The sequence below is a fragment of the Myxocyprinus asiaticus genome, chromosome 18 (assembly GCF_019703515.2).
Source record: "Myxocyprinus asiaticus isolate MX2 ecotype Aquarium Trade chromosome 18, UBuf_Myxa_2, whole genome shotgun sequence".
NCBI lineage: Eukaryota > Metazoa > Chordata > Actinopteri > Cypriniformes > Catostomidae > Myxocyprinus > Myxocyprinus asiaticus.
Genome location: NC_059361.1, coordinates 11,798,057 through 11,825,733, shown reverse-complemented (window position 1 = coordinate 11,825,733; position 27,677 = coordinate 11,798,057). Strand labels below are relative to the sequence as shown.

Here is a 27,677-nt window from a genome sequence, read left to right as displayed (position 1 = left end):
GGATAAATAAAACTGGCCACAAGTGAGACAATTGTTACATATAGTAAGTGTATAGAGCCATAAAATGTGGATAATATAGTTATGATAATTTGGTCATGGAAGAATAGTCAGATGTTTGAATTCATATTGACATTTTTAGTTTCAAGATGGAGCCGCAGATGGATGCTTCGGTGTGGAGCTCTCTAACGTTTTTGTTACTTTTGTTTGTTTGTCATGTTTTTGTCACTCTTTCCCAATCAGTTTCACCAGGAATGAACTGCTGAATATTCGGCAGAGCATACCGGTGTTTGATTATTCTGACATTCTATTAGACATCTTATTTGGAGGCGCAGCGGTTCTCTACAAGTGATCCAAAAGACGCACATGAGGGAAGCAAGCCGGGGCGCTTTTGAAGCTTTGTCAACGTGGCTTTAAGACTCTGCTGCCAAGTATTCACCTGGCGAATGTCCGCTCCCTCGCCAACAAAACAGATGAACTGCTTCTGCTCGCTCAAACAAATAAGGACTTTTCTAACGCCACTGCTCTGTGTTTCACTGAAACCTGGCTGAATTAAGCCATCCTGGTTAGTGCGTTTCATCTGCCGTGCTTCCATCAGTTCAGAGCGGATCGTGTTGCGGAATCATCAGGGAAAATGAGAGGCGGTGGAACATGCTTTTACATTAACGAAAGCTGGTGTACAGATGTAACAGCATTGAAGATGATGTGCTGTTCTAATTTAGAAGCGCTCTTTATCAACTATAAGCCTTTCTACTCACCACAGGACTTTTCCTCATTCATTCTGGTGAGTGTTTATATCTCGCCACAAGCATGCGTGAACACAGCATTGCAACAGCTGGCTGATCACATCACAGACATGGAGCAACAACACCCAGACTCAGAATTATTATTATTCTGGGAGATTTTAATGAAGCTAACCTCACCTGTGAACTGCCAAAATACAAACAACACATCACATGCCCCACCAGAGACAGAAATATACTGGACCACTGCTACACCACTGTAAAGGATGCATATCGCTCTGTCCCACGTGCAGCTTTAGGACTGTCTGATGACTGTCTGGTTTAACTTCTCCTGACCTAACAGCAGAAACTAAAATCAGCTAAGCCTGTAGTAAGGACTGTCAGAGATGGAGTAATAAAGTAGAGCTGGAACTACAAGCCTGCTTTGACTGCACTGATGGGAATGTTTTTGAAGATGCAGACACCAATCTGGATGAGCTCACAGATACTGTGACATCATACATCAGTTTCTGTGAGGATATGTGCATCCCTACTAGGACATTTTTATTATTCAATAATGATAAACCATGGTTTACAGGAAAACTCAGACAGCTTCGTCATGCCAAAGAGGATGCTTACAAAAGTGGGGATAAAATATTGTTCAACCAGACCAGGAACACACTGACTAGGGAAATTAGAGTTGCTAAAAATGCTACTCTGAAAAGCTGAAAAAAAAAAACAGTTTTCAGCCAACAATCCTACATCTGTGTGGAAAGGCCTGAAAAGCATCATCAAGTACAAGACACCACCCCATGCTCTGTAGAGAGTCAACTAATGGCTGATGAATGGAATATGTTTAACTGCAGATTTGAAAAGCCCAGTCTCACACCCCTCCCCCACTCTGATCTTTACTTCACACACACACCAACACCTCATGGAACCCCCCTCCTTCCTCTCCTGCTACTCAATCTGCACTTATGACCTGTGAGGAGGATATGTGCCGGGTCTTTTGGAAACAAAAGTCTAGGAAAGCTTCAGTCCCAGATGGTGTCTCAACTGTCTGTCTGAAAGTCTGCGCTGACCAACTGGTGCTCCTCAGGGATGTGTTCTCTCTCCACTGTTCTTCTCCCTGTACACGAATGACTGCACTGCAATGGACCCCACTGTCAAGCTCCTGAAGTTTGCAGATGACACCACGCTCATTGGCCTCATCCGTAATGGTGACGAGTCTGCATACAGATGGGATGTTGATCAGCTGGCTCGCAACACACACACACACACACCATCCTGAACAGCACTGTGGCAGCAGTGGAGTCATTCATGTTCCTGGGCTTTACCATCTCTCAGGACCTGAAGTGGGACACCCACATAGACTCCATTGTGAAGAAGGCTCAGCAGAGGTTGTACATCCTTCACCAGCTGAGGAAGTTCAACCTGCCACAGGAGCTGATGACACAGTTCTACTCGGCCGTCACTGAGTCTGTCCTGTGTACATCTTTAGTTGTCTGGTTTGGTTCAGCCACCAAATCAGACAGAAGGAAACTACAACGGACAGTCTTGACTGCTGAGAGGATTATTTGTGCCCCCCTGCCCACCCTCCAAGACCTGTACTTCTCCAGAGTGAGGAAACTTCAGGTAGAATCACTCTGGACCCCACACACCCTGCTCACTCCCTTTTTGAACTGTTGCCCTCTAGCCGGCACTACAGAGCACTGAGCGCCGGGACATCCAGGCACAAGAACAGTTTTTACCCTCAGGCCATTTTCCACATGAACAATTAAACTGCCTCAGAACTCCCCCATAGTCCAATAATGTAAATACATATATCATGTACATATGTAAATTCACATACAGTATTTAATTCAATGACTGTACATACCCCTACTTTGCACATACATTACCACTTGCACATGTACATACGCCATTCTGTTATATGTCCTATTATTTGTATGTCTATTTATACTCTTACCTCAATGTATATTCTGTGTCTCACTGTAATGTTCTGTGTGCACTTGTTTCTCCTTTCACCAATAAATAAATAAATAAATTCCTTGTTGAGAACACTTGGAAATAAAGCTTATTCTGATTCTGAAATGTCACACTTTTGATTTCAGACTTTGGCATCTTGGCAAATCTTAGCACATTTTGAGACATTGTTGAGATCTCTTCTAAAACTCTAACCTGGACACGTGAGGATACTAGTGTCTTTTTACTTAGGAAAAAAATTTGAGAAGCCAGTATTCATATTATCTCCATTATGTTGTTGCTGTATAGGAGAAACAATTAAAATGTTAATCAGATCTCATTTCAAAATTTTCTTTACTCCAGGTATTCACTTGCACGGCTGCAGATCAGTTATACGGTGGATCTTGGAACCGATTTTTCCGATTTGAAAAGATCAAATGATTCATGCTCACCACTAGAGAGAGAGAAAAAAAAACTCCGGTCTATGTCACATGGAGGAAAATAATTGTGCTGATGACTGTACATCATGTTGGTTTAACATAGAATTTCCATTAGCTTTTCTTCTTATGAACATCACTGTATAACTTTCCAAAGTGCTGATAATTTTAGTATAGTAAATGATGAGGCACAGGCTGTTTTGATGGGTTATTTAATATTTGTTTTTTTGGGTTATCCTGTCTCTCTTCTGTCTCCCACTCACTTAATATAAATTAAAAGCTGTATGTGGGCAGATAAAACACATTGCACCATAATCGACTGCTGCTCTCTCCTCAATAGGGGAAATGAGAGACACTTCATGGTCTATTAAAAGTGAATGGGATCCAATGAGGCAACAGGCAATAATTGGCATTTTCTGGCACAGTGATTTCAACAGTCAGGCTCAAGGACTTAAAAGCCATTAGTCCAGAGTCCAGTCTATTTTTCACTCTTTTCGACAGCAATATGTTAAAGCACATCCCTCTTTCAAGCCTCATTGCTGTAGATTACAGTGATGGCTGTTGTAATAGCACTGTGGTAGAGTGCAGAAGTCGGGTGGATTTCGAACCACACAGCAGCACTTGAAAAGATATAGGTGATATCAGAATGCCCTCTCAATCTGACTACAGATGACACATTTCTAAACAAGTGGATTCTGTTATATAAATCCAATCAAACAGAAACCATATTCCATAACCATTTTCAAACCTTTCTGTTACTTCAAAAGTTAGAGACAGATGTCTCTCCAAAACAGGAAAGGTTGCTCGCAACGAGTGCCCCTAGTGCACAAGGATGTATGGTGATTATGTCAGAGAGAATTCTCTGAAGTGAAAATTAATCATATCGATGGATGCTGTGGTGGAACAACCCTCCCCTCCCTCTCATCATCTTAGTGCCGAACTTCAGCCAGGCTCACGACGTGAGTTGAGCAGGAGAGCGAGAAGAGGTGCATAATTAATAAGCCTTTTTCTGACAGTGGTGGATGAAGCACACCTGATGTGAATAATGCTTCATCACAGCTGTCTTTAAAACACAGAGAGCACCTTTTCTCTGGGAGCTGGCTTAAAAACTCCATGTGTGCATACACTGGCATCCTCGCACGCCCCGGACCAGAGCAGGGAGGGTACGGCCGAATTAGATGCGTTGCCAGACCCGGGCACATTCCACTCTCACCTGCTGTGAGCCTGGGAAGACAGGCCACCAAGGACACTGCCTCCCCATGCACTGCGGACTCATGCCTGGGCCATTCTTTGGACACTTCCCCACCCTTCACGGAGCCCCGTTTCACCGCGAGGTCGCCAGATTCCCCCTTTATTTTGAACATATTTATTCCCCCTGGACCCTTTATTTTCTCCTTTTATGGACATTTTATGTTTAATATTATTTCCAATAAATGCCTCTCCGAGGCTTAACGCCACACGCACTGTGTCTGTCTCTTGCTAACCCCGTCACAATGCTGTAAAATCAATATTCTGCCACAGGTGATTCACTGGCAGAGATTCAAATGGCTGCCCTGTGGTGACTTGAAGCAGGAGCTGCAGAATCAATTTGGAAGGTGTAGATTTAGCCACATAAAAGCCATACTGAATTAAATTGAGAAAGGAAAAAAAAAACACATTGCTTCTTTCTGCAAAGAAATAAGCTGAGATCAGCTTCTGAGACTAATAAACCCATGTCTCCCATCAGCCATCAATTACTGTCTTGCCTTGGAAAGAGAGAGTGCACTAACAGCAATGATATCACTTTTAAGGGTCTCGTTGGAAATTGCAAATCTCTAACAATTAGGAAAGTATCTTGCCTCCTGAGACCCGTCAAAGGCATTCATATTGAACAGTTGTGAAATGTACCGTAAAGTGCAGCACAATTAAATGTACCCTCTCCTACTTTACATTTCCTACAGTGACAAAACTAGCTTCTCCATTCACTCCTTATGCAAATTTGGCCCTAATAGTCTGCTGATGTGTTTTAAAGGAGGTAGGTTCTGCTTGCTGTTGTAGAACAGTCCGTTTTCCATGAAATATATCCTGCTGATTGATTATTAAACCACAAATCACCTTTCCTCTCCATCAGTGTAACACATTGTAAACTTATTGGCCCTGTGTGCTGCTTACTAAGTAGCCTACTACACTAAGACATCAGCAGCACACTTGAAGACCTCACTAGAACCACGCTAGTCTGATAAAAAAAAAAAAAAAAGCAGATTGCCTTACCTCAATCAACAAAACATCTCACCTCAATCATAAGAAAGTCTCACTCCAGCCAGCAGAACGTGTCACCCCAACCGACAGAAAGTCTCACCTAAGTCAGAAGAAAGACTAACACCTCTGCTCATCTTTCATTTATTTTCTAAAGGTCATGACTGTGTTGTTGCACTCATTCTTGTCTCACATAGTTTTTTTGTTAATGGTCCTAAGAGACACAGGTGGCTTATTATTTTTAGTTACCAGTAGAAGAAAACAAAGCCATTGATTTGGACATAGATTGTAGAGAACATAAAGTAGGCAAAACGAGATGGCTCTTTTTTAAACACATCAATGAAAATCTCCTACTTAATTAGCCTTGCTAGAAAGCTTAGTTTAAGTAGTCATCCAAAGAATATACAATAAATTCAACTGATATCCTTTGATTTCACAATAGTTGCTAAAAAACAGTAAATGTTACATCAGCCGCTAACAGAAGCTCCCTGTGGCATTTAGGCATTAGTAAAAGTGACTCTAAATATCTCTATGCTTTAATTCGGGTGTTAGGTTAGTCCCTACTGCACTGCAATTGACAAGGTAAAATTTTCTATGATTTTATCAAGCTTGATCTCATGAAAAAACATGGCATTTTTGCAGAATTATTTTATGTGCCTCCTTACACTTATTGTGGCAGTTCCAAGATAAAACATCCACTGAGTGGCGCAAAAAGTGAGTTAAATTATCTCCCAAACAGATTAGGTTTTTGAGGTTAATTCTCTATCAAGATTTAAATGAACAACACCTACTTCCCTACCCGAAACCTTAAACCTAAACCTAACTGATAGGGTCATAAATAGCAAATGCAAGAAAATTGCAGAAAAGCAAACACAACATTTTGTGGTGCTTCTATGACATTTTTGGCTCAAGTGGCGACTTGCGTACTCTTCAGGACTACTAATTGTAGTTGGTTATGAAATGCAGATGTTAAAATGTATTGCCTAGAAAGTCATGAACTAGAGTAAAAATCGTCATGGTTACTGGTGTAACCTCAGTACCCTGATGGAGGGAACGAGACATTGGTGTCGATGCAGTGACACTAGGGGTCACTCTTGGGAGCCCGAGACACCTCTGGTCTTTGATTAAAGGCCAATGAAAATTGGCGAGTGGTATTTGCATGCCACTCCCCCGAACATACGGGTATAAAAGGAGCTGGTATGCAACCACTCATTCAGGTTTTACACTGAGGAGCCGATATAAGGTCCGGCCATTTCAGCGGGTAGTTCAGCGTTGTGGCAGGAGGGACCAACGTCTCGTTCCCTCCATCAGGGAACGGAGGTTACACCAGTAACCATGACGTTCCCTATCAGTCACTCACTCGACGTTGGTGTCGATGTAGTGACACTAGGGGTCCCTATACAAAATGCCACAAGGCTGAACTGTGTTACGTGAACTGGCGGTGTGTGGTGGGCAGACTTGCTGTGTGCCTCATAGCCAGCACACCAGGTCGACACGTAACCTCCCCCAACACAGTTATGAGTGTCGAACGGCCCTTTTTGGGGACAAGTCGACTACCCAGAGATAGAGACAGGCTTAACCCAGTCATGGCCTCTTTCCCCTTCTCTTTTTCCACTCCCTAAAAGAGAAGGGGGATTATCCGACTGGGCCACCAGGTCTAGTTGGGGGTGTCCCTCCCAAGGGGAGGACACCGCGAAGACCACACCTCGCCCCAAGAGAGGGGGGGATATTTAAGTGGAAGAATACATCACATGGTCTTTCCAACCATGTGGAGAGTCTTCAAGGTAGATCCTGCCCAATGGGGGAGGAGTTACTACAACATGGAGACTGGGGCAGAGGGGCTCTGCCCAAGGAAGACGCAGTTTGCCAGCAGGGAAATTAATTAGCGGAAGACATATATCGCATGGGGTTAGCCTTACAGGGAACCGCCACATGCGGAGCACCTACCCCAGAACCAGGCTCTTAGTTAGCGCGTGTACTGGGCCGGCAGCGAGTCTCTCTGAAAACTCGACTGCCACAGAGCTCGGAGGAAGTCAACCAGGGAACAACTTTTGTGAACACTACTGGGAATTAACAGCGCACGTCTTCAGCTCAAAAGGAGGTGGAAGGCTCTATGTGCAAGTGATACACCCGGCTGGCTATCCCGGGCTTATCCGCTTGTGTTGCGTGCCACTACCTGGGATGAAACCGGTTCCACCTGGAGGTTGTAGAACCTTGCAAAGGTGTTGGGTGTTGCCCAGCCCGCTGCTCTGCAAATGTCTGTTAGAGAGGCACCTCTGGCCAGGGCCCAAGAAGCCGCTACACCACGGGTAGAATGGGCTCATAGCCCTACCGGGGGTGGCATGTTTTGGGCAAGATATGCCATAGTTATGGCGTCAATGAGCCAGTGGGCGATCCTCTGCTTGGAGACAGCGCACCAAAACAGACAAAGAGCTGCTCAGAGACTCTAAAGTTCTGCATGCGATCCAAATAGATGCGTAAAGCATGCACCGGACACAGCAATGACAGGGCTGGGTCTGCCTCCTCCTGGGGCAGCGCTTGAAGGTTCACCACCTGGTCCCTAAAAGGAGTGGTGGGAACCTTGGGCACATAGCCCGGTCGGGGTCTCAGAATCACGTGAGAATAGCCCGGACCGAACTCCAGGCACATTTCGCTGACAGAGAATGCTTGCAGGTCACCTACCCTCTTGATGGAAGTGAGCGCAGTCAGGAGGGCAGTCTTCAAGGAGAGTGCCTTAAGCTCGGCTGACTGCAAAGCTCAAAGGGGGCTCTCTGTAGACCCTGAAAAACTACAGAGGTCTGATGAGGGAACGAGGCACGGCCTGGAGGGATTCAGCCTCCTGGCACCTCTTAGGAACCTGATGATCAGATCATGCTTCCCTAAGCACTTACCGTCGACTGCGTCATGGTGTGCTGCTATGGCAGCAATGTACACCTTCAAGGTGGAAGGGGACAGCCTCCCTTCCAACCTCTCTTGCAGGAAGGAAAGCACTGATCTGACTGCACATCTCTGGGGGTCTTCCCGACGGGAAGAACACCACTTAGCGAACAGACGCCACTTAAAAGGCATACAGGCGCCTCGTAGAGGGAGCCCTAGCCTGAGTGAACGTGTCTACCATCGCAGGTGGGAGACAGCTTAGGTCTTCCGCGTCCCGTCCAGGGGCCAGACATGGAGATTCCAGAGGTCTGGGCGCGGGTGCTGGATGGTGCCCCTTCCCTGAGAAAGAAGGTCCTTCCTCAGGGGAATTTTCCCAGGGGGGAGCTGTTGCGAGGAGCGTGAGGTCCGAGCACCACGTCTGGGCGGGCCAGTAGGGTGCTTACCAGGACGACCTTCTCCTCGTCCTCCCTGACATTGCACAGGGTCTGTGCAAGCAGGTTCACTGGGGGAAAACGCATATTTGCGAATGCCAGGGGACCAGCTGTGTGCCAGCGTGTCTATGCCGAGGAAGGCCTCGGTCAGGGCATACCAGAGCGGGCAGTGGGGAGGATTCTTGGGAGGCGAACAGGTGCACCTGTGCCTGTCGAATCGACTCCAAATCATCTGGACCACCTGAAGGTGGAGTCTCCACTCTCCCTTGAGGGTAACCTGTTGTGACGGTGCATCCGCCGAAGTGTTGAGGTTGCCCGGGATGTGAGTGGCTTGCAGCGACTTGAGGTGTTGCTGACTCCGTTGGAGGAGACGGCGGGTGAGTTGTGACATACAGCGGGAGCGCAGACCGCCTTGGCGGTTGACATATGCTACCGCTGCCGTGCTGTCTGTCCGAACTAGCACGTGCTTGCCCTGGATCAACAGCCGGAACCTCCACAGGGTGAGCAGAATTGCCAGTAACTCGAGGCAGTTGATGTGCCAACGCAGCCACGGACCTGTCCAGAGGCCGGCGGCTGCGTGCCCATTGCCAACAGCGCCACAGCCCATTTTGGAGGCATCTGTCGTGACCACGACGTGCCTGGAGACCAGTTCTAGGGGAACACCTGCTCGTAGAAATGAGAGGTCGGTCCAACGGCTGAAAAGATGGTGACAGACCGACGTAATGGCCACGTGGTGTGTCCCGTGGCGCCATGCCCGTCTCGGGACTCGAGTCTGGAGCCAGTGCTGAAGCGGCCTCATATGCATCAACCCGAGCGGGGTGGCCACCGCCGAGGATGCCATATGCCCCAGGAGCCTCTGAAAAAGTTTCAGTGGAACCGCTGTTTTCTGTTTGAACGTCTTCAAACAGGCCAGCACTGACTGGGCGCGCTCGTTCGTAAGGTGCGCCGTCAAGGAGACTGAGTCCAACTCCAAACCGAGAAAAGAGATGCTCTGAACCGGGAGGAGCTTGCTCTTTTCCCAGCTGACCCGAAGCCCTAGTCGGCTGAGGTGTGAGAGCACCAGGTCCCTGTGTGCGCATAACACGTCTCGAGAGTGAGCTGAGATTAGCCAGTCGTCGAGATAGTTGAGAATGCAAATGCCCACCTCCCTTAACGGGGCAAGGGCAGCCTCTGCGATCTTCGTAAAGACACGAGGAGACAGGGATAGGCCGAAAGGGAGGACTTGTACTGATACGCCTGACCCTCGAACATGAACCGCAGGAAGGGTCTGTGTCGAGGAAGGATCGAGACGTGAAATTACGCATCCTTCAGGTCTACCACCGCGAACCAATCTTGATGCCGGACGCTCGCTAGAATGCGTCTTTGCGTCAGCATCTTGAACGGGAGTCTGTGTAAAGCCCGGTTCAGTACTCGCAGGTCCAAGATTGGCTGCAACCCACCGCCTTTTTTCGGTACAATGAAGTAGGGGCTGTAAAACCCTTTGTTCATCTCGGCTGGAGGGACAGGTTCTATCGCGTCCTTCCGTAGGAGGGTAGCGATCTCCACGCAAGGTAGCAGCATTTTCGTCTTTCACCAAGGTGAAGTGGACACCGCTGAACCTGGGCGGATGCCCGGCGAAGTGAATCGCGCAGCCGAGTCGGACGGTCTGGACCAGCCCTCGTGACGGACTGGAAGGCGCAAGCCATGCGTCCAAGTTCCACGCAAGGGGGACCAAAGGGACAACGTCATCGGATGTACCGGCAGGTGGGGCCTCGCGGCGGGGTGGAGTTCGAGGTGCCACACCACGTCGTGGCCGTGCTGAGTCCGAGGACATCGAAGCACTTACCTGGCTCCTTGTGACCACCACCGGAACAGCCTGGGACGGGGTAGGAAGAGCCCTGTCCTCGTGACCCGTGGAGACTGTCATATCGGGGGCAAATTTGTGCCACAGCTGGAGTGCCAACCTGCCAAATAGAGTGGTGGACGGTGGTCGTGATGCCAGCCGTACACACCGGATACGTGACCCAGGGAACAAGGAAACCACTCTTGCTGAGCTCTTGAGTACTGCAGCCACTTGGGCATGCAGCGCAATTAAATGCAAAAGGTAACAAAAAGATGAAGATCTGCTTACCAGCTCCAGAGCAGCGGGTTTCGTTGTCCCTGGGTCGCCCATCTCAAGGGCGCTTTGAAGCCTTTTACGGGCTCTGCCGCGAGACGGGTGGCGTCTGCTTCCTGCGGTGGGCTCCACACCGGGGCCAGGCCGAAGGGGCGGGCTGCAGCGTAGCCGGTGCAGTCACCGCAGGGGGACGCCCTTGGAGAAGAGTAGATGGGGTGCGGGATCTTGAGCCACGCCGGGGCAGGATATGCCGGCTAGCATCCATCTACTGCTCTACCATCGAGAACTGCTGGGCAAAGTCCTCGACGGTGTCGCCGAATAGGCCCGCCTGGGAAATGGGGGCAGCAAGGAATCGTGTCTTGTCGGCCTCACCCATCTCGACCAGGTTGAGCCAAATGTGGCGCTCCTGGACCTCTAGTGTGGCCATCGTCCGCCCGAGAGACTGCGCCGTGACCTCCATCGCTCGGAAAGCGAGGTCGGTCGCCGAGCGCAGTTCCTGCATCAATCCCTGGGCGGAACTACCCTCATGCAATTCCTTTAGCGCCTTGGCGGACTTGCAGGAGAGCCATGGCGTGCAGGGCGGAGGCGGCTTGTCCAGCGGCACCATAGGCCTTGGCCGTCAGTGACAACATAAACCTACAGGCCTTGGATGGGGGCTTTGGGCACCCGCGCCAGGTAGCGGCGCTCTCTACGGGCATAGGTGCACCGCGAGCGCCTTTATCCACCGGGGGATTGCCGAATAACCCTTGGCCGCCCCACCATCGAGGGTAGTGAGAGCAGGGAAGCTGAAAAGATCGGGACCGGGCAGTAAAAAGTGCCTCCCGCGACCTTGTCAGCTCTTCATGCACTTCCGGGAAGAAAGGAACGGGGTGGGGCATGGCTTTGAGCGGCGCCACGAGACCAGGAACCAATCACCGAGCCACGAGGGTTCAGGGAAGAGCGGTGAAATCCACTCTAACTGACGCTTGCGGCTGCCCGGGAAAGCATGTCGTCATCTCCGCATCAGCCTGTGACTGGGCGATCGACCCCAAAGGGAGTAGCCCAGCTGAGGCTTCCGACTGGACGAGCCCGCTCTCCGATGCTGCGCTCGAGAGCTCATCACTTTCGCGGGCTCCGAATAAGAGGTCGAACTCGCCATGAGACGAGCCGGCGGACTCACCTGGAAGCCCGATTGGGGCAGACGAACTTGCTGGGGAATGGGAGGTCTGCGGGGGGATACCCGGCGGAGGCGGTCCCATTGGGGTCCCCAAATCGCCCCCAGTGCTAGCCGCACTGGCCTCAAACCCGTGGGTAAAAGGACCGGGACGGGAGCCTTTGGGGTGGCTCGCTTTCTTACGAAGGCGAGCCGCAACCGCAACGTTGCCATGGACATATTCTCGCAATGAGAACATGACCATCCACGAACGCTGTCTCCGCGTGAGCAGTGCCCAGACACGAAAGACAGTGATCGTGACCGTTAGAAGGCGAGAGATAATGAGCACAACCAGGAATAACACACAATCGGAAAAGCATCTTTAAAAAGACGTTCCGTGTGTGCGCTCTTTTAGAGAAATATATACTCTTTTAGAGGGGAAAAATGCTCTTTCAGAAAATATACTCTCTAGTTTTTCTGCCGAAGCGCCCAGGGGCATTCTCTGCAGTGCACCAGTGCAGAGGAGGGAGAAGCCGCTGAAATGCGCCGTTAGATCCAGCAGAGGTGAATGAACAGTAGTATTCAGCTCAGTGAGCATGTCCGTTCGGCTCCGAAGAGAAAATCTGAATGAGTGGTTGCATACCAGCTCCTTTTATACCCGTATGTTCGGGGGAGTGGCATGCAAATACCACTCGCCAATTTTCATTGGCCTTTTATCAAAGACCAGAGGTGTCTCGGGCTCCCAAGAGTGACCCCTAGTGTCACTACATCGACACCAACGTCGAGTGAGTGACAGATAGGGAACTTTAGATGTCATAAGATAGCACTGTGTGAGGAACAAGGCAAAAAGTGTTGATGAACAGATAGGGCGTTTTCCAAACTGCATTTTTTGCGCCCTCGAACGGCACTATGGGAAGGCATCCACAAGACACAAAGGGTACATTCATACAGTAATGTCATGCTCCCTTCAAAATGCCCACATCAAGAGCTCTGTCCTTTGGAGTGAGTTGGGCATAGGGATGATCGCTTTTGACTGGAATTTGCACATAATCCACCGTTTTACTCGTGATTTGTGTGAAAGGTATTAAAGTCATTGTTGTTTTAGCTGCTTTAGTATATACAGTACGTTTCACCAGGAAACTGACATGATATGTACAATAAGCCACGTAAAAATCATTTTGCACAAATTTAGGTATAGTAACATGATTTTATGAAACCAGGTAGAAATTATCAATCTAGAAACAGTTAGAACACAAATGCACTGAAAGCAAGTTCAAAAGTGTCAATACATTAGAACTTCTCAGGATGTTAATTGGTCAGCTCCACTGTTTTCCAGGTTATCCGCGTTACGCTGTGGTTGGTGATCATGGATCTGGTGAGTACCATCTGCGGATCCAGAGGGTGGAGCTGATGGATGATGCTGTGTTCGAGTGCCAGGCCATCCAGGCTGCCATGAGGTCCCGTCCCGCCCGACTTACAGTCCTTGGTTAGTCACAATTGCGGCATATGTAAAGATCAACTAAAAAAGTCCTGCTGAAACCTTACAGTGGCCACAAAAATTATTTGGACCATTTTAGATACATAAGACATGGTTAAAAATGTATCAATTTCAAACAAATGATTTCTCAAAACAAATTTCACTTTTCTGAAAATAAGTGTTTTTGTGCATTCTTTCTTTACACTAAATTACTTTTAAGGTTTGATAATTTGTTATAATGCAAATACATTCATGCCTTTTTAAGTGTGGCTTATGTGGACACTGTATTTGCATATGAATCTTATGCAAAATATAATTTGCAGTTTTGAATACTGTATCTGTGGGCAAATCCAATTCATGTCCTTTTTTTAAAAGAGAAAATTCAATGCTTGTAGCTTTTTTATTTGTTTTATATATCTTTCATTTAAAATTCACAGATTAAATCAAAATAAATATACAGCCTGATTAGAATGATCTTAAACTATCCTTGAGCTTGAGTGCAGCTGACAATAATGTACAGTGTAAAAAATAGATTTTTCACTGACCAAACTCCTCTGCACTATCATAAGCTTGCAGTTTTAATTTTCTGCTGCAAATATCACCATCTTTATTATTAAATCAGAGAGGTCATCGAATCTTAATTAAGTTTTATTGGGTTATTATTCAGCATTGCTGTTTCTGCGATATTGAGCAGCCTCAGTGTTATAGGTGCCCTGGCTGTAATCAACCTTCTAGCAGGTTTATCTGCTCTAAAGAAAGACCAGCACACACCCACACACACCCAGCATGTTATATATCTTCCCCCGCAACAGTGGGCAGAACTGAGTGTTACTGTTGAGCACTGAGTGGGGTTGGGTTTGGGGCGAGTTTATGGAAGTGGTGGAGTAAGTCATAGAGCACATCTGCTCAGCTGCTGGAATGTGATTCACTTTATTGATCTGTACTAATGAAAAGTGAAAATAATGACCTCCATAGGAGGATGTAGTAAGGAAATTAGAGGAAGACAAATGACAAATTGTGTTCTGTGGTCTCCCCACTGCTCTCCCCTACAAATAAGACTTATTTGCTAATTATAAAAGCCTTAGCATGGATCAACACACTGTCACCTAAATTCTACTATTACTGGTATCTGTAACCACCCTCTATGATCAGTGCATCATTAACTGTCAAATAGATATTTTTTTGATTTAGAAAAAAAAAAAAAAAAAAAAAACATTGGTGGATGAATTGGTAGCAACCTTACCTACTGTTTAGTTTATCATCATTCTCTCCTGCTATGATCATTATTAAATGGGCCTTAATTTGTTCTGCTTTAAAACAATGGGTGCTGATAAAGCTAATTATCCACCATGAACTCAAAACCAAGATACTCAAGTTCATCTCAGCTTATTTTAATTTCCTTTCAAGTTGGTCACCAAGGGGCTAGCGGTTTTGTAATATTTGTGGCATTTTTTTTTTTTTTTTTTTTTATGGGGCCAGATGAAGATTTCAAAGAGCTTGCATTTCTCACACACTTTTTAGCAACAACCTCACACTTAAAGGTTATTCCTGCGGCACCAAACACAATTGCTTACTATATATCTGTGAAAATTATAGAATAAAGAAACAGAATCTTAAAGGTCTTCCTTCATGAAATAATGACTTGTTGGTTTAATTAGAGTGCCTTAAAATAACATGTGAAAGTGAAGAATTTAGAACAGAACTATTTTACTATTGCATACTTACATGTGATATAATATAATATAATATAATATAATATAATATAATATAATATAATAGAGTAGAGTAGAATAGAACAGAATAGAATTAGGGCTGTCGATTTAATGTGTTCATTAATTCAGTGCAATTACTTATATAAAAAAATAATGCGTAAAATAATGTACGCAATTAATCACATCCCCAAACCGTAAAAAGGAATATTACTACTATCGGAGCAATTTAAGATTGAAGTACCACCTGATTTCTCCAGAGGGCAGTAAGCAAAACTCTAGCTGTATAGGCAATGCGCAGCTTATGCAGAGAACAAACCACTCTCATCGAGATCTGACACGAATACATTTTTGCATTCAAACACATTTTGATGGAGCGCAAATCCGAACGCAGGGACTTTAAGACATGTTTTTCTTAGTTTCAAACTACGTTTAACTTGACAGCAACCTTAAAACGGTATGTTTATGATGCGATGCAACCAAAGTGAGATGCTCCAGAAACATCATTCTGACACAGGTGTACAGTAACTCGTCCTTAGACAAACCCTTATAATAATTTTCAGACTGACTGACAATTAAATTGCAAAATTGATTGTTGTGAACAGTAGGCCAATGTTTCACTTATGTTTAATAATATGGAAATAAACAATATATTGGATTATAAAGACACTTTTTATATTGTCTTACCAATGCTTTTCTCATCTGCCACAATTATGTAATGTATTTTAGTTATGTGAATTATAATTTTTTTATAATATTATATATATATATAGCAAATCAAATCAAATCACTTTTATTGTCACACAACCATATACACAAGTGCAATGGTGTGTGAAATTCTTGGGTGCAGTTCCGATCAACATAGCAGTCGTGACAGATTTTATTATTTTATTTATTGAATAATGTGTATCTATATTGTGTGTATTGTATACTGTACAGTGTATGTTATTATTTGTATATTGTGTTGTGTGTAATTATGTGTATATCAGACTTTAATTGTGTTGTGTTAATTTGATGTTATTGTAAATTGGTATATGTCTCATCACTGTCACGATTGCTATGTTTATCGGAACTGCACCCAAGAATTTCACACACCATTGCACTTGTGTATATGGCTGTGTGACAATAAAAGTGATTTGATTTATATATATATATATATTAGATACACTGTCTATCTAGCTATCTAATATATATATATATATATATATATATATATATATATATATATATATATATATATACACTGTCTATCTATCTAATATATATCTATATATATATATATATATATATATATATATATATATATATACAGGTGCATCTCAATAAATTAGAATGTCGTGGAAAAGTTCATTTATTTCAGTAATTCAACTCAAATTGTGAAACTTGTGTATTCAATAAATTCAGTGCACACAGACTGAAGTAGTTTAAATCTTTGGTTCTTTTAATTGTGATGATTTTGGCTCACATTTAACAAAAACCCACCAATTCACTATCTCAAAAAATTAGAATACATCATAAGACTAATAAAAAAAACATTTTTAGTGAATTGTTGGCCTTCTGGAAAGTATGTTCATTTACTGTATATGTACTCAATACTTGGTAGGGGCTCCTTTTGCTTTAATTACTGCCTCAATTCGGCGTGGCATGGAGGTGATTAGTTTGTGGCACTGCCGAGGTGGTATGGAAGCCCAGGTTTCTTTGACAGTGGCCTTCAGCTCATCTGCATTTTTTGGTCTCTTGTTTCTCATTTTCCTCTTGACAATACCCCATAGATTCTCTGTGGGGTTCAGGTCTGGTGAGTTTGCTGGCCAGTCAAGCACACCAACACCATGGTAATTTAACCAACTTTTGGTGCTTTTGGCAGTGTGGGCAGGTGCCAAATCCTGCTGGAAAATGAAATCAGCATCTTTAAAAAGCTGGTCAGCAGAAGGAAGCATGAAGTGCTCCAAAATTTCTTGGTAAACGGGTGCAGTGACTTTGGTTTTCAAAAAACACAATGGACCAACACCAGCAGATGACATTGCACCCCAAATCATCACAAACTGTGGAAACTTAACACTGGACTTCAAGCAACTTGGGCTATGAGCTTCTTCACCCTTCCTCCAGACTCTAGGACCTTGGTTTCCAAATGAAATACAAAACTTGCTCTCATCTGAAAAGAGGACTTTGGACCACTGGACAACAGTCCAGTTCTTCTTCTCCTTAGCCCAGGTAAGACGCCTCTGATGTTGTCTGTGGTTCAGGAGTGGCTTAACAAGAGGAATACAACAAATGTAGCCAAATTCCTTGACACGTCTGTGTGTGGTGGCTCTTAATGCCTTGACCCCAGCCTCAGTCCATTCCTTGTGAAGTTCACCCAAATTCTTGAATCGATTTTGCTTGACAATCAAAAGGCTGCGGTTCTCTCGGTCGGTTGTGCATCTTTTTCTTCCACACTTTTTCCTTCCACTCAACTTTCTGTTAACATGCTTGGATACAGCACTCTGTGAACAGCCAGCTTCTTTGGCAATGAATGTTTGTGGCTTACCCTCCTTGTGAAGGGTGTCAATGATTGTCTTCTGGACAACTGTCAGATCAGCAGTCTTCCCCATGATTGTGTAGCCTAGTGAACCAAACTGAGAGACCATTTTGAAGGCTCAGGAAACCTTTGCAGGTGTTTTGAGTTGATTAGCTGACTGGCATGTCACCATATTCTAATTTTTTGAGATAGTGAATTGGTGGGTTTTTGTTAAATGTGAGCCAAAATCATCACAATTAAAAGAACCAAAGACTTAAACTACTTCAGTCTGTGTACACTGAATTTATTTAATACACGAGTTTCACAATTTGAGTTGAATTACTGAAATAAATGAACTTTTCCACGACATTCTAATTTATTGAGATGCACCTGTATATACACTGTCTATCTATCTATCTATCTATCTATCTATCTATCTATCTATCTATCTATATATATATATATATATATATAACTTTATTTAAATGACTATTTATAATTATTTAATTATTATATATTTAATTATTGTAATTTGAGGGGATTTCTCAGCAAATATTTATATATGTGATTCATTTGAATAATTAATCGGCATACAATGCAATTAATTTGATTAAAAATGTTAATCGACTGACAGCCCTAAATAATATTATAATACATTATAATATACAGTAATATAAAAGCTATTCAGGTTTGCTGGGTTCCAAAAACAACAGTGTAAATGTACTAAAATTGACCACAATGAGAGACATATTTTAAGTATTTGAAAATTTTTGGATATTTAAAATATAATTTGTCATGTCATTCATAAGTTTTTTTAAAGCCTTAAAGGAAATCATAAATCCCTTATTTATTATATGATTCTAAGTTAAAAATGAATAAATAACTCAAGTTGTATGAAGCACACATACACCTTAAGAAGTATGATAAATTATTGTGAAAGCCCTAAAATAGACAACTAATCATCATAAATGCAATTATCTGTTTGACAGTGAAACGTCAGCCAAATATCTTATCGTGACAAACCTAGATAAAAAATAATAATAAAAAAAAATAAATAAAAAAAAATAAAAACATGTTTCATCCTAGAAAAATTACACACATCACCTTTAAGCCTCAAGCTTTTGGAAAGCATGGGTGGCTAGATCTTCTAGCCTGTGCTTATAATATATGCTAGTACTGTAGCAGAATGATCTCTGGGCTGTCTTTTACAATGTCAAGATGCCCAGTCTGAGCAACAATGATGACAGGAATCTCCACTGTATTCCTTACCTGACAGCTGAAGTGGTCTCTCCGCCCCTCCCCATATAATTTCATGACTTAGCCTTCCCTCACATACTGACTGAACATCTGCTGAAGGCTGGGGCAGGTGTACTCTCTACAGACACAGAGTTCACAACAGTCTGGATCAGCCATTCCCACTAAAGGCTTTGATATCTGATCAAGCATTGAGAAGTTTAGAAAACTCAAACCAAACTCTATGAATTATCGAGTCCTGCATACAAAACAGAACCCTTTATGATTGCTAGGCAAGAGAAGAAAACTGAGTTATCTCTTGCCCTCAGTTGAACCTCAGCTTTTCACCAGTCTCTCAAGAACTAAAAATATAATTTATAGTGTTTTTAAATGACCTCTGTGACCTTGGTTTAATGCAGACTAAAAATCACTCCAAATACATACAGTTGAAGTAGAAGTTTACATACACTTAGGTTGAAGTCATTAAAACTCATTTTTTTAACCACTCCACAGATTTCATATTAGCAAACTATAGTTTTGCAAGTCGTTTAGGACATCTACTTTGTGCATCACACAAGTAATTTTTCCAACAATTTTTTACAAACAGATTTTTTCACTTTTAATTGACTATATCACAATTCCAGTGGGTCAGAGGTTTACATTCACTAAGTTAACTGTGCCTTTAAGCAGCTTGGAAAATTCTAGAAAATGATGGCAAGCCTATCAGAAGCTAATTGGAGTCAATTGGAGGTGTACCTGTGGATGTATTTTAAGGCCTACCTTCAAACTCACTGCCTCTTTGCTTGACATTATGGAAAAATCAAAAGAAATCAGCCAAGACCTCAGAAAAAAAAAAAATAAATAAATAAATAAAAAATAGAAATAAATGTGGACCTCCACAAGTCTGGTTTATCCTTGGAAGCAATTTCCAAATGCCTTTAGGTACCACCATCTGAAAAATTCCAACAACTTAGGCCTTGTTCAGACTGCCACTAAAAATCTAATTTTTTGCATATCCATATTGTATCCAGATGAGTTTTCGATATTCTGAACAGCAAAAAAAACACATGAAATCTGATTTTTCAGAATCTGATTCAAACCACATCGGGAGGTGGTTTCAAATGCGATTGAAATCAGATTTTTTCAGATGCGTCTCAGTCCGGACGCTCTGGCTGCTCAAATCGGATTTCAAATGGTCTTTTGCGTCACTCTTAACGCGACACACAGCGATGACGTCAAAAAATTGGTGACTGCAGCACGGAACATCACAATATTTACCAGTCTCCTCCATCACTGAGTTTTTCTTGTGCGACGGAGGAGTTCTGCACCGTGACTGGACAGGGTGCTTATTTGGAGAGCGAGATGATGCACCTCCATTTTTCCCGCATCTGTTTTGAAAGCATCGTCACGTGGGTATGCCTACGTCATTACCAAAGCAACCTATGCAGATAGGTTGGTTATGTCTGAATGTGTAAATCTGATTTGATCACTTGCAATTAATAGTGCGGACAGTCTGCCTGAAAAGATCTGATTTGAGAAATAATCTGATTTGCCTGCAGTCTGAACATAGCCTTATTGTGAGAAGCTTGTGGAAGGCTACCCAAAACGTTTAACCCAAGTTAAACAATTTAAAGCAATGCTACCAAATACTAACAAATTGTATGTGAACTTCTGACCCACTGGGAATGTGATGAAAGAAATAAAAGATGAAATAAATCATTATCTCTACTATTATTCTGACATTTCACATTCTTAAAATAAAGTAGTGATCCTAACTGACCTAAGACAGGGAATGTTTTCTACAATTAAATGTCAGGAATTGTGAAAAACTGAGTTTAAATGTATTTGGCTAAGGTGTATGTACATTTCTGACTTCAACTTGTAGTTTAAAAAAATTCTAGAAGACCTACATCATCTAGTATGTCCACTGTGACATGACATGGTAAAATCCAATCAATATAGACTGAACCCATGAACTTTGCACACTACATTTGCTGAACTATGGGATTGTGGATGACCTCTGGAGGTCAGCTTTGCTGAATTTTGTATGGAGACAAAGAAAGAGCAATTCTTCTTGCAGTTGCAGCCTTGCCCTGTAGACTAATTATATATTCCTCTAAAAGATGGTCCATCCTCACCATCTCACATGCCCTCGCAACACTAATCTTAGCCCATGAGAAAATGGACTCCAGACATAAAGTAATGGAGGGAGACCAGTATGACTTTCTTCTGTGGGTCTGTGGAACATATTTTTTGTTCAACAGAATAAAGTAATTCAGGTTTGGAATAACATGAAGGTGAGTAAACGATGAGAAAAAGGTCATTTATGTGTAAATTGCCCCTCTAAACATTGATATTTTTGATCAGCTCTCTGAACCTCTCTCTTAAACTAAAATTTGCTCTTTCTCCATTGTCACAATAGTTCTCATTCATCTTCCCTAAAAGAAAAAGAAAAAAAAAACAGTGGAGATCCAAAGTAATAGCATAAGTAGTCAGATGATCATATGCATTACTTTATCTTATAAGTCCTGAAATAGCCCATTAGAAAATATTTGCTTTGCAAGAGATTAACTTCTTGTAAGATACAAGGGCTAAATGTACCCCAATCATTTCTCATTTCCGCTCAAATGCATAATTAGAAATTCATAACTAATGGAATATCAAGTGTCCTTGCGGGAAAAATAGATAGGTGAAGACACTTGGAATTTGTATTACTTTGCATTTTGGAGTCTCAGTGTCTAAGCCTATCATTTGATAAACAGTTTCAAGGCATAATGATTATTAACTTTTAATTGAAAATCATGAGATGCGAGAAACTGCTCAACATCCATTGAAAAACGTACCGCTTATAGTCTTATGAAGATAAACAAAGGTCATCAACTCGAATCCAGTTTGCATTTACACACAAGTGTGATGCTGTGAAAACCATTAAACTCCATTTAATTTCCTCCTTAGTGAGAGAAGATATTCCAAGTGAGCTACATATGAATTCATGCAAACAAACATGCCAAACCAAGCAGTAAAATATTTCACATCTTATGAAAGCAACAAACCATAAGGTATAAACTGTGAACTGCAACACTGGCTTGACCAATGGTGAGATTTTGGGGTGGGACTATCAGTTTGTATCTACAACCAATGAAATACTAGGGGGAGTTTTCTGGAATCTGTTTGAAAACAGTGATTATTTTTGCTATTTTGTTTGGTGATGCTAATGAAGCAGAAATTAAAGTATGAAATTAAAGTCCCATTGTCAAAAATCAATGCACTTCTTGTGAACTGTTGTCAAATATTCAGAACTTTCTAAATCCCATCAATCTGGCGTCTCTTCGTATGGCTTTTTCTGTGTTTTTGTGCAATTGTAGATACAGTAAATTATTCTTACTAAATCAAATGTTAGTAACTAAAATGATTAGTGGGGTTGTGTTCCATTATGTATGTGCAATTGCACATACAACTGTGAACAAAAATCAGGCAGATGTTATTTAAATGGACGATTTGTTTTTCTTGGAGTTCCACCCTGCTGGGCTGTGACCTCAGACACATCTGCAAACACACTCATGAATAAGATCTGAATGACAGATGTGAGTTTGTACAGATGTTCGGCTACCTACAAGCATCATGTTGTCAGTGCTTAAGTCATATAATTCATATTCTGACATGTTGATTAAGGGCAAAGAGACATCTTTTGTCTTTTATCAACTATTATTTAATCAACAACAGACCACAAAGCACACACAGAATCACGCTCAGAATCAAGCTGTTTTGCTGGTTTTAAAGAGGATTTAGGCAAAACACCAGCTTGGTCAGGCTGGGCAAAAAATTTAAAGGAATGTCTAGAGGAAGCCTTACTGCTTCTTTGTCCTTTCAACACCATCATAAACACTTCACCAGCTTCCAACCACAACCTTATCACAATCTGATCCTACCATTCCTTTTCAGGCAGAGGTACCCAACCATATCTTATTACAGTACTTCCTCTCTTTTCCAACCTACTGCATGTTTAAAGGCCATGACAATCCTCTCAAAATACATAATGGGTCTTCCTGTAATGGTCACACCAAAACTCAGCCCACTTGCACCCCCAATGCCTCAGTATCTTTTTTTTTCCTCCACACTTTGATGCTAAAAGGTAAATCTTATTTCCTTTCCATCACCTTTGGATTCTCCACCCCTGATTTGATTCTGCTATAACTCAGACAGGTAAAGTCTGTTTAGAAAGGAAGGCAATCTGCCTGGGCATCACTCATGCATAGAGCTGTTGAAATACATTCAGAATCTGCCAAGTAGAGAGAAGCAAGCAGAATGGAGAGAGAGAATATGGATCATTGAGTGTTATCTATACAATTCTGTCTCCTGCAAAGCAACACATTAGTGACAGCGCTTTGAAGGGAGCTTTGATTTGGGCCAGTGAGCAACGTATGTCACTTGTCTCCATTTCTGGCATGCTTTCGATTCTACTTCATATTCTTTCTTGTATTTTGTTGTGGATCTATCTATCAAACCCCGCAACAAAATACAGCAGCCATGTGAGCAGGTGATGGGAGACGTTGTTGAAACAGACGGGCCCTCATTGTTGTGCCAGACATGTCAGTGGAGAAAAAAAAAAACACTGCTCTTAGACCTCACCATTCAGTTCCCACCAGATTGCTTTCTCCCCTGGTCCAAAACCTTGCTCCTCTAGCTGTGCACAGGATTAGAGGCCATATCACCTCACTCGTCCAAAATCTTATTTTTGATGTCCAGAACTGTAAATGGACCAATATATACTGTAATTGCTACAGTATCAAACCCACTCCAGAAAATAGAACATATCTTTCTGTCTCTCTAATGTCCTTCCTTTAGCTCCTGGAACTGAAACATTGCCCATCCAGGTGATTTAGAAACCTTTAAAGGACCCAGTTGATTGAAGCAATCAATCACAAATTTACAAATCCATTTGTCTGCGTGTTATTTACTGTTTTATTCAGCCACACATTCCAAATAAAAAGCCTCGTCACCTTGAATCAGGTCTGCTGCAAGATCTTATTGGCTTATACAGTACCTTTTGACTCAGTAACTTTTAAATAAATGAATATGCTTGTGTTGTGATTCAAGAAATTACACCAGGAAAAAAAAAAATGGCATGCAAATGTGCTTATCATACATATTTTCTGTAATATTACCAAGCAGGATGGAGTGAGACAATCCTACTTATCCCACAAAACATCACAGAATTCATAACATCTATTGCTAATACTTACTGGTGTTTGGGAGTATAGGTCTCTGCAGAATAGTAATGGGTGTTTTCAAATCTGTGGGTGTTTTCAAACTGGGATGGGTGTTTCTAAACTACCCAATGAAAGTTGGGAATCTCAGTGTAGAAATCATTTGGTGTTTCCAAACCAGGATTGGCGTTATAAACTAACCAAAGCAAGTAGGGAATCTCAATGGTTTGAAAACGCCCACTGATTGGGAAAAGCCCATTTTTGTTCTGCAGAGATATAAGTCTTGGTGTTTTTGTTGTTGTTGCTGTCCCAAGATGATGTCACTTTCTGGAGGATGATGCTTGATGAACTAGGCTTTTATTATTTAAAGGAATGTAAAAAATAAAAAAAGAAGAAAGAAATAGGATGAAAAACAAGAGGTCATGGTTAGCATGCTTCAGTTATGGTAGACTGGAAAACTACACAATTTTGCCCTTTTAGCAATTCTTGCTTACTATATAGTAGATGTTTTATCAGTCTCAGATATCATTCATTTTTTGGAGGGTTTTTAAAAGTGTGAAATTGATGTATTTTTTCCCTACTGCTTTTGAAGTCACAGCTCAGGATAGTCTCTAACTTGGGATTCTGCAGGTTTTTTTCAGCCACTCAGTGTTGTCATGACGTAATTTTCCTGCAGTCACATGTCATTTACGGCTCAGGTGATTGGCTCAAAAAATATCTGTACCCAGAACTGAGTGCCCATGGGAAAAGATGGCAGATCTTAAATTGGGTACTTCCAGGGGGTCCTGCATCAGCCGAACAAGCTATGAGATGAATGGGAAGGCTAAGGCTGTACCTTTTCCCAAGTATTATAGACCTCTTTGATGGAAAGTGACATTGAGGGCATAGGAAAAACATGTTTTGTTTTAAATGTTTTCATTAGAGGAAAGGAAAAATAAAGAAACAATATTTCATAATAAATGTACAGTTTTACATTTTAGAAGACCCTGCTAAAAAGGCCAGCTTAACCAGCATGCAATTTCCATGCTGGTCTAGGCTGGTTATGCTGGTTAGTGCTGGTTTGGTGCCGATCTAGCTGGTGGGCCAGCATAGCCATGCTTTTCACCAGCAAAAACTAGCTGGTGAAGCTGGTTGACCAGCATGGTCTTTCTGATGAAGCTGGCTAAGTTACTTTAAAAGCATGGTGGAGGCTCCAGCACACCAGCAACCCATGCTGGGGGACCAGCAACCAAAACACAACATAAGATGGTGACCAGCAATGCTGGTCTTTTCAGCAGAAGATAACAGCAGGGACATGGCAAAAATGGCAATATCCACTCAAACCTACTGTATGTTGACTTAGGTTCATTTTTTTTCTCCACTATATCAAAATTAACAAATTTGAATCCCATGTTTAAAGTTGTGAGTTTAATACTTTATCCAGTATATTAAAATACAGGTGCATCTCAATAAATTAGAATGTCATGGAAAAGTTCATTTATTTCAGTAATTCAACTCAAATTGTGAAACTCGTGTATTAAATAAATTCAATGCACACAGACTGAAGTAGTTTAAGTCTTTGGTTCTTTTAATTATGATGATTTTGGCTCACATTTAACAAAAACCCACCAATTCACTATCTCAAAAAATTAGAATACATCATAAGACCAATAAAAAAAATTTTTTTTAGTGAATTGTTGGCCTTCTGGAAAGTATGTTCATTTACTGTATATGTATTCAATACTTGGTAGGGGCTCCTTTTGCTTTAATTACTGCCTCAGTTCGGCGTGGCATGGAGGTGATCAGTTTGTGGCACTGCTGAGGTGGTATGGAAGCCCAGGTTTCTTTGACAGTGGCCTTCAGCTCATCTGCATTTTTTGGTCTCTTGTTTCTCATTTTCCTCTTGACTATACCCCATAGATTCTCTATGGGGTTCAGGTCTGGTGAGTTTGCTGGCCAGTCAAGCACACCAACACCATGGTCATTTAACCAACTTTTGGTGCTTTTGGCAGTGTGTGCAGGTGCCAAATCCTGCTGGAAAATGAAATCAGCATCTTTAAAAAGCTGGTCAGCAGAAGGAAGCATGAAGTGCTTCAAAATTTCTTGGTAAACAAGTACAGTGACTTTGGTTTTCAAATAACACAATGGACCAACACCAACAGATGACATTGCACCCCAAATCATCACAGACTGTGGAAACTTAACACTGGACTTCAAGCAACTTGGGCTATGAGCTTCTCCACCCTTCCTCCAGACTCTAGGACCTTGGTTTCCAAATGAAATACAAAACTTGCTCTCATCTAAAAAGAGGACTTTGGACCACTGGGCAACAGTCCAGTTCTTCTTCTCCTTAGCCCAGGTAAGACACCTCTGACATTGTCTGTGGTTCAGGAGTGGCTTAACAAGAGGAATACGACAACTGTAGCCAAATTCCTTGACACATCTGTGTGTGGTGGCTCTTGATGCCTTGACCCCAGCCTCAGTCCATTCCTTGTGAAGTTCACCCAAATTATTGAATCGATTTTGCTTGACAATCCTCATAAGGCTGCGGTTCTCTCGGTTGGTTGTGCATCTTTTTCTTCCACACTTTTTCCTTCCACTCAACTTTCTGTTTACATGCTTGGATACAGCACTCTGTGAACAGCCAGCTTCTTTGGCAATGAATGTTTGTGGCTTACCCTCCTTGTGAAGGGTGTCAATGATTGTCTTCTGGACAACTGTCAGATCAGCAGTCTTCCCCATGATTGTGTAGCCTAGTGAACCAAACTGAGAGACCATTTTGAAGGCTCAGGAAACCTTTGCAGGTGTTTTGAGTTGATTAGCTGATTGGCATGTCACCATATTCTAATTTTGTGAGATAGTGAATTGGTGGGTTTTTGTTAAATGTGAGTCAAAATCATCACAATTAGAAGAACCAAAGACTTAAACTACTTCAGTCTGTGTGCATTGAATTTATTTAATACACGAGTTTCACAATTTGAGTTGAATTACTGAAATAAATGAACTTTTCCATGACATTCTAATTTATTGAGATGCACCTGTATATGTCATGGGTACATAAAATGGAAAAAGTCTATAGGAAATATGCCAGACTCAGTGAACCTTAGACACTGTACAAACATTTTAAATGAGAAATTGCTCCTCTGTTCGGTGATAGTTTAGCTGTTTAATGAACTCCATATCATGCCACTGTGAAAAACTCTCTTTTGTTCACAAAAATAAATACATAATAATGTAATAAGTATTATTCCTACTATGCAGAACATTTTATGTACCCATGACATATATTTTAATATACTGGATAAAGTATTAAACTCACAATTTTTAAACATGGGATTCAAATTAGTTAATTTATATATAGTTGAGAAACAAATTGAACCTAGGTCAACATACAGTAGGTCTGAGTGGATATTGCCATTTTTGCCATGTCCCTGCTGTTATTTCATGTCCCTGCTGTTATCACATATATATATATATATATCCTTTGAATATATATATATATATATATATATATATATATATATATATATATATATATATATATATATATATATTCAAAGGATAGTTGTTCAAAGGATAATTCGTAATTTATCCAAAAACTAAATAAATACATAAACTTTATCATCACCCTCATGTTGTTTTAAACTTGTATGACTTTCTAAAGTTTCATATGAAATACTATTG

General features: G+C 42.2%; 1 protein-coding gene across 4 annotated transcripts in view; it reads left to right on the top strand.

Annotated features, from left to right (window-relative positions):
- LOC127456176 (kin of IRRE-like protein 3) overlaps positions 1-27,677 on the top strand; it is a 305,835-nt gene that overhangs the window by 194,240 nt on the left and 83,918 nt on the right. For all 4 annotated transcript variants that reach the window (XM_051724531.1, XM_051724529.1, XM_051724530.1 and 1 more), the window contains exon 3: positions 13,228-13,377. In XM_051724531.1, the coding sequence (XP_051580491.1) occupies positions 13,228-13,377 (150 nt within the window). The remainder of the gene's footprint in view (positions 1-13,227; positions 13,378-27,677) is intronic.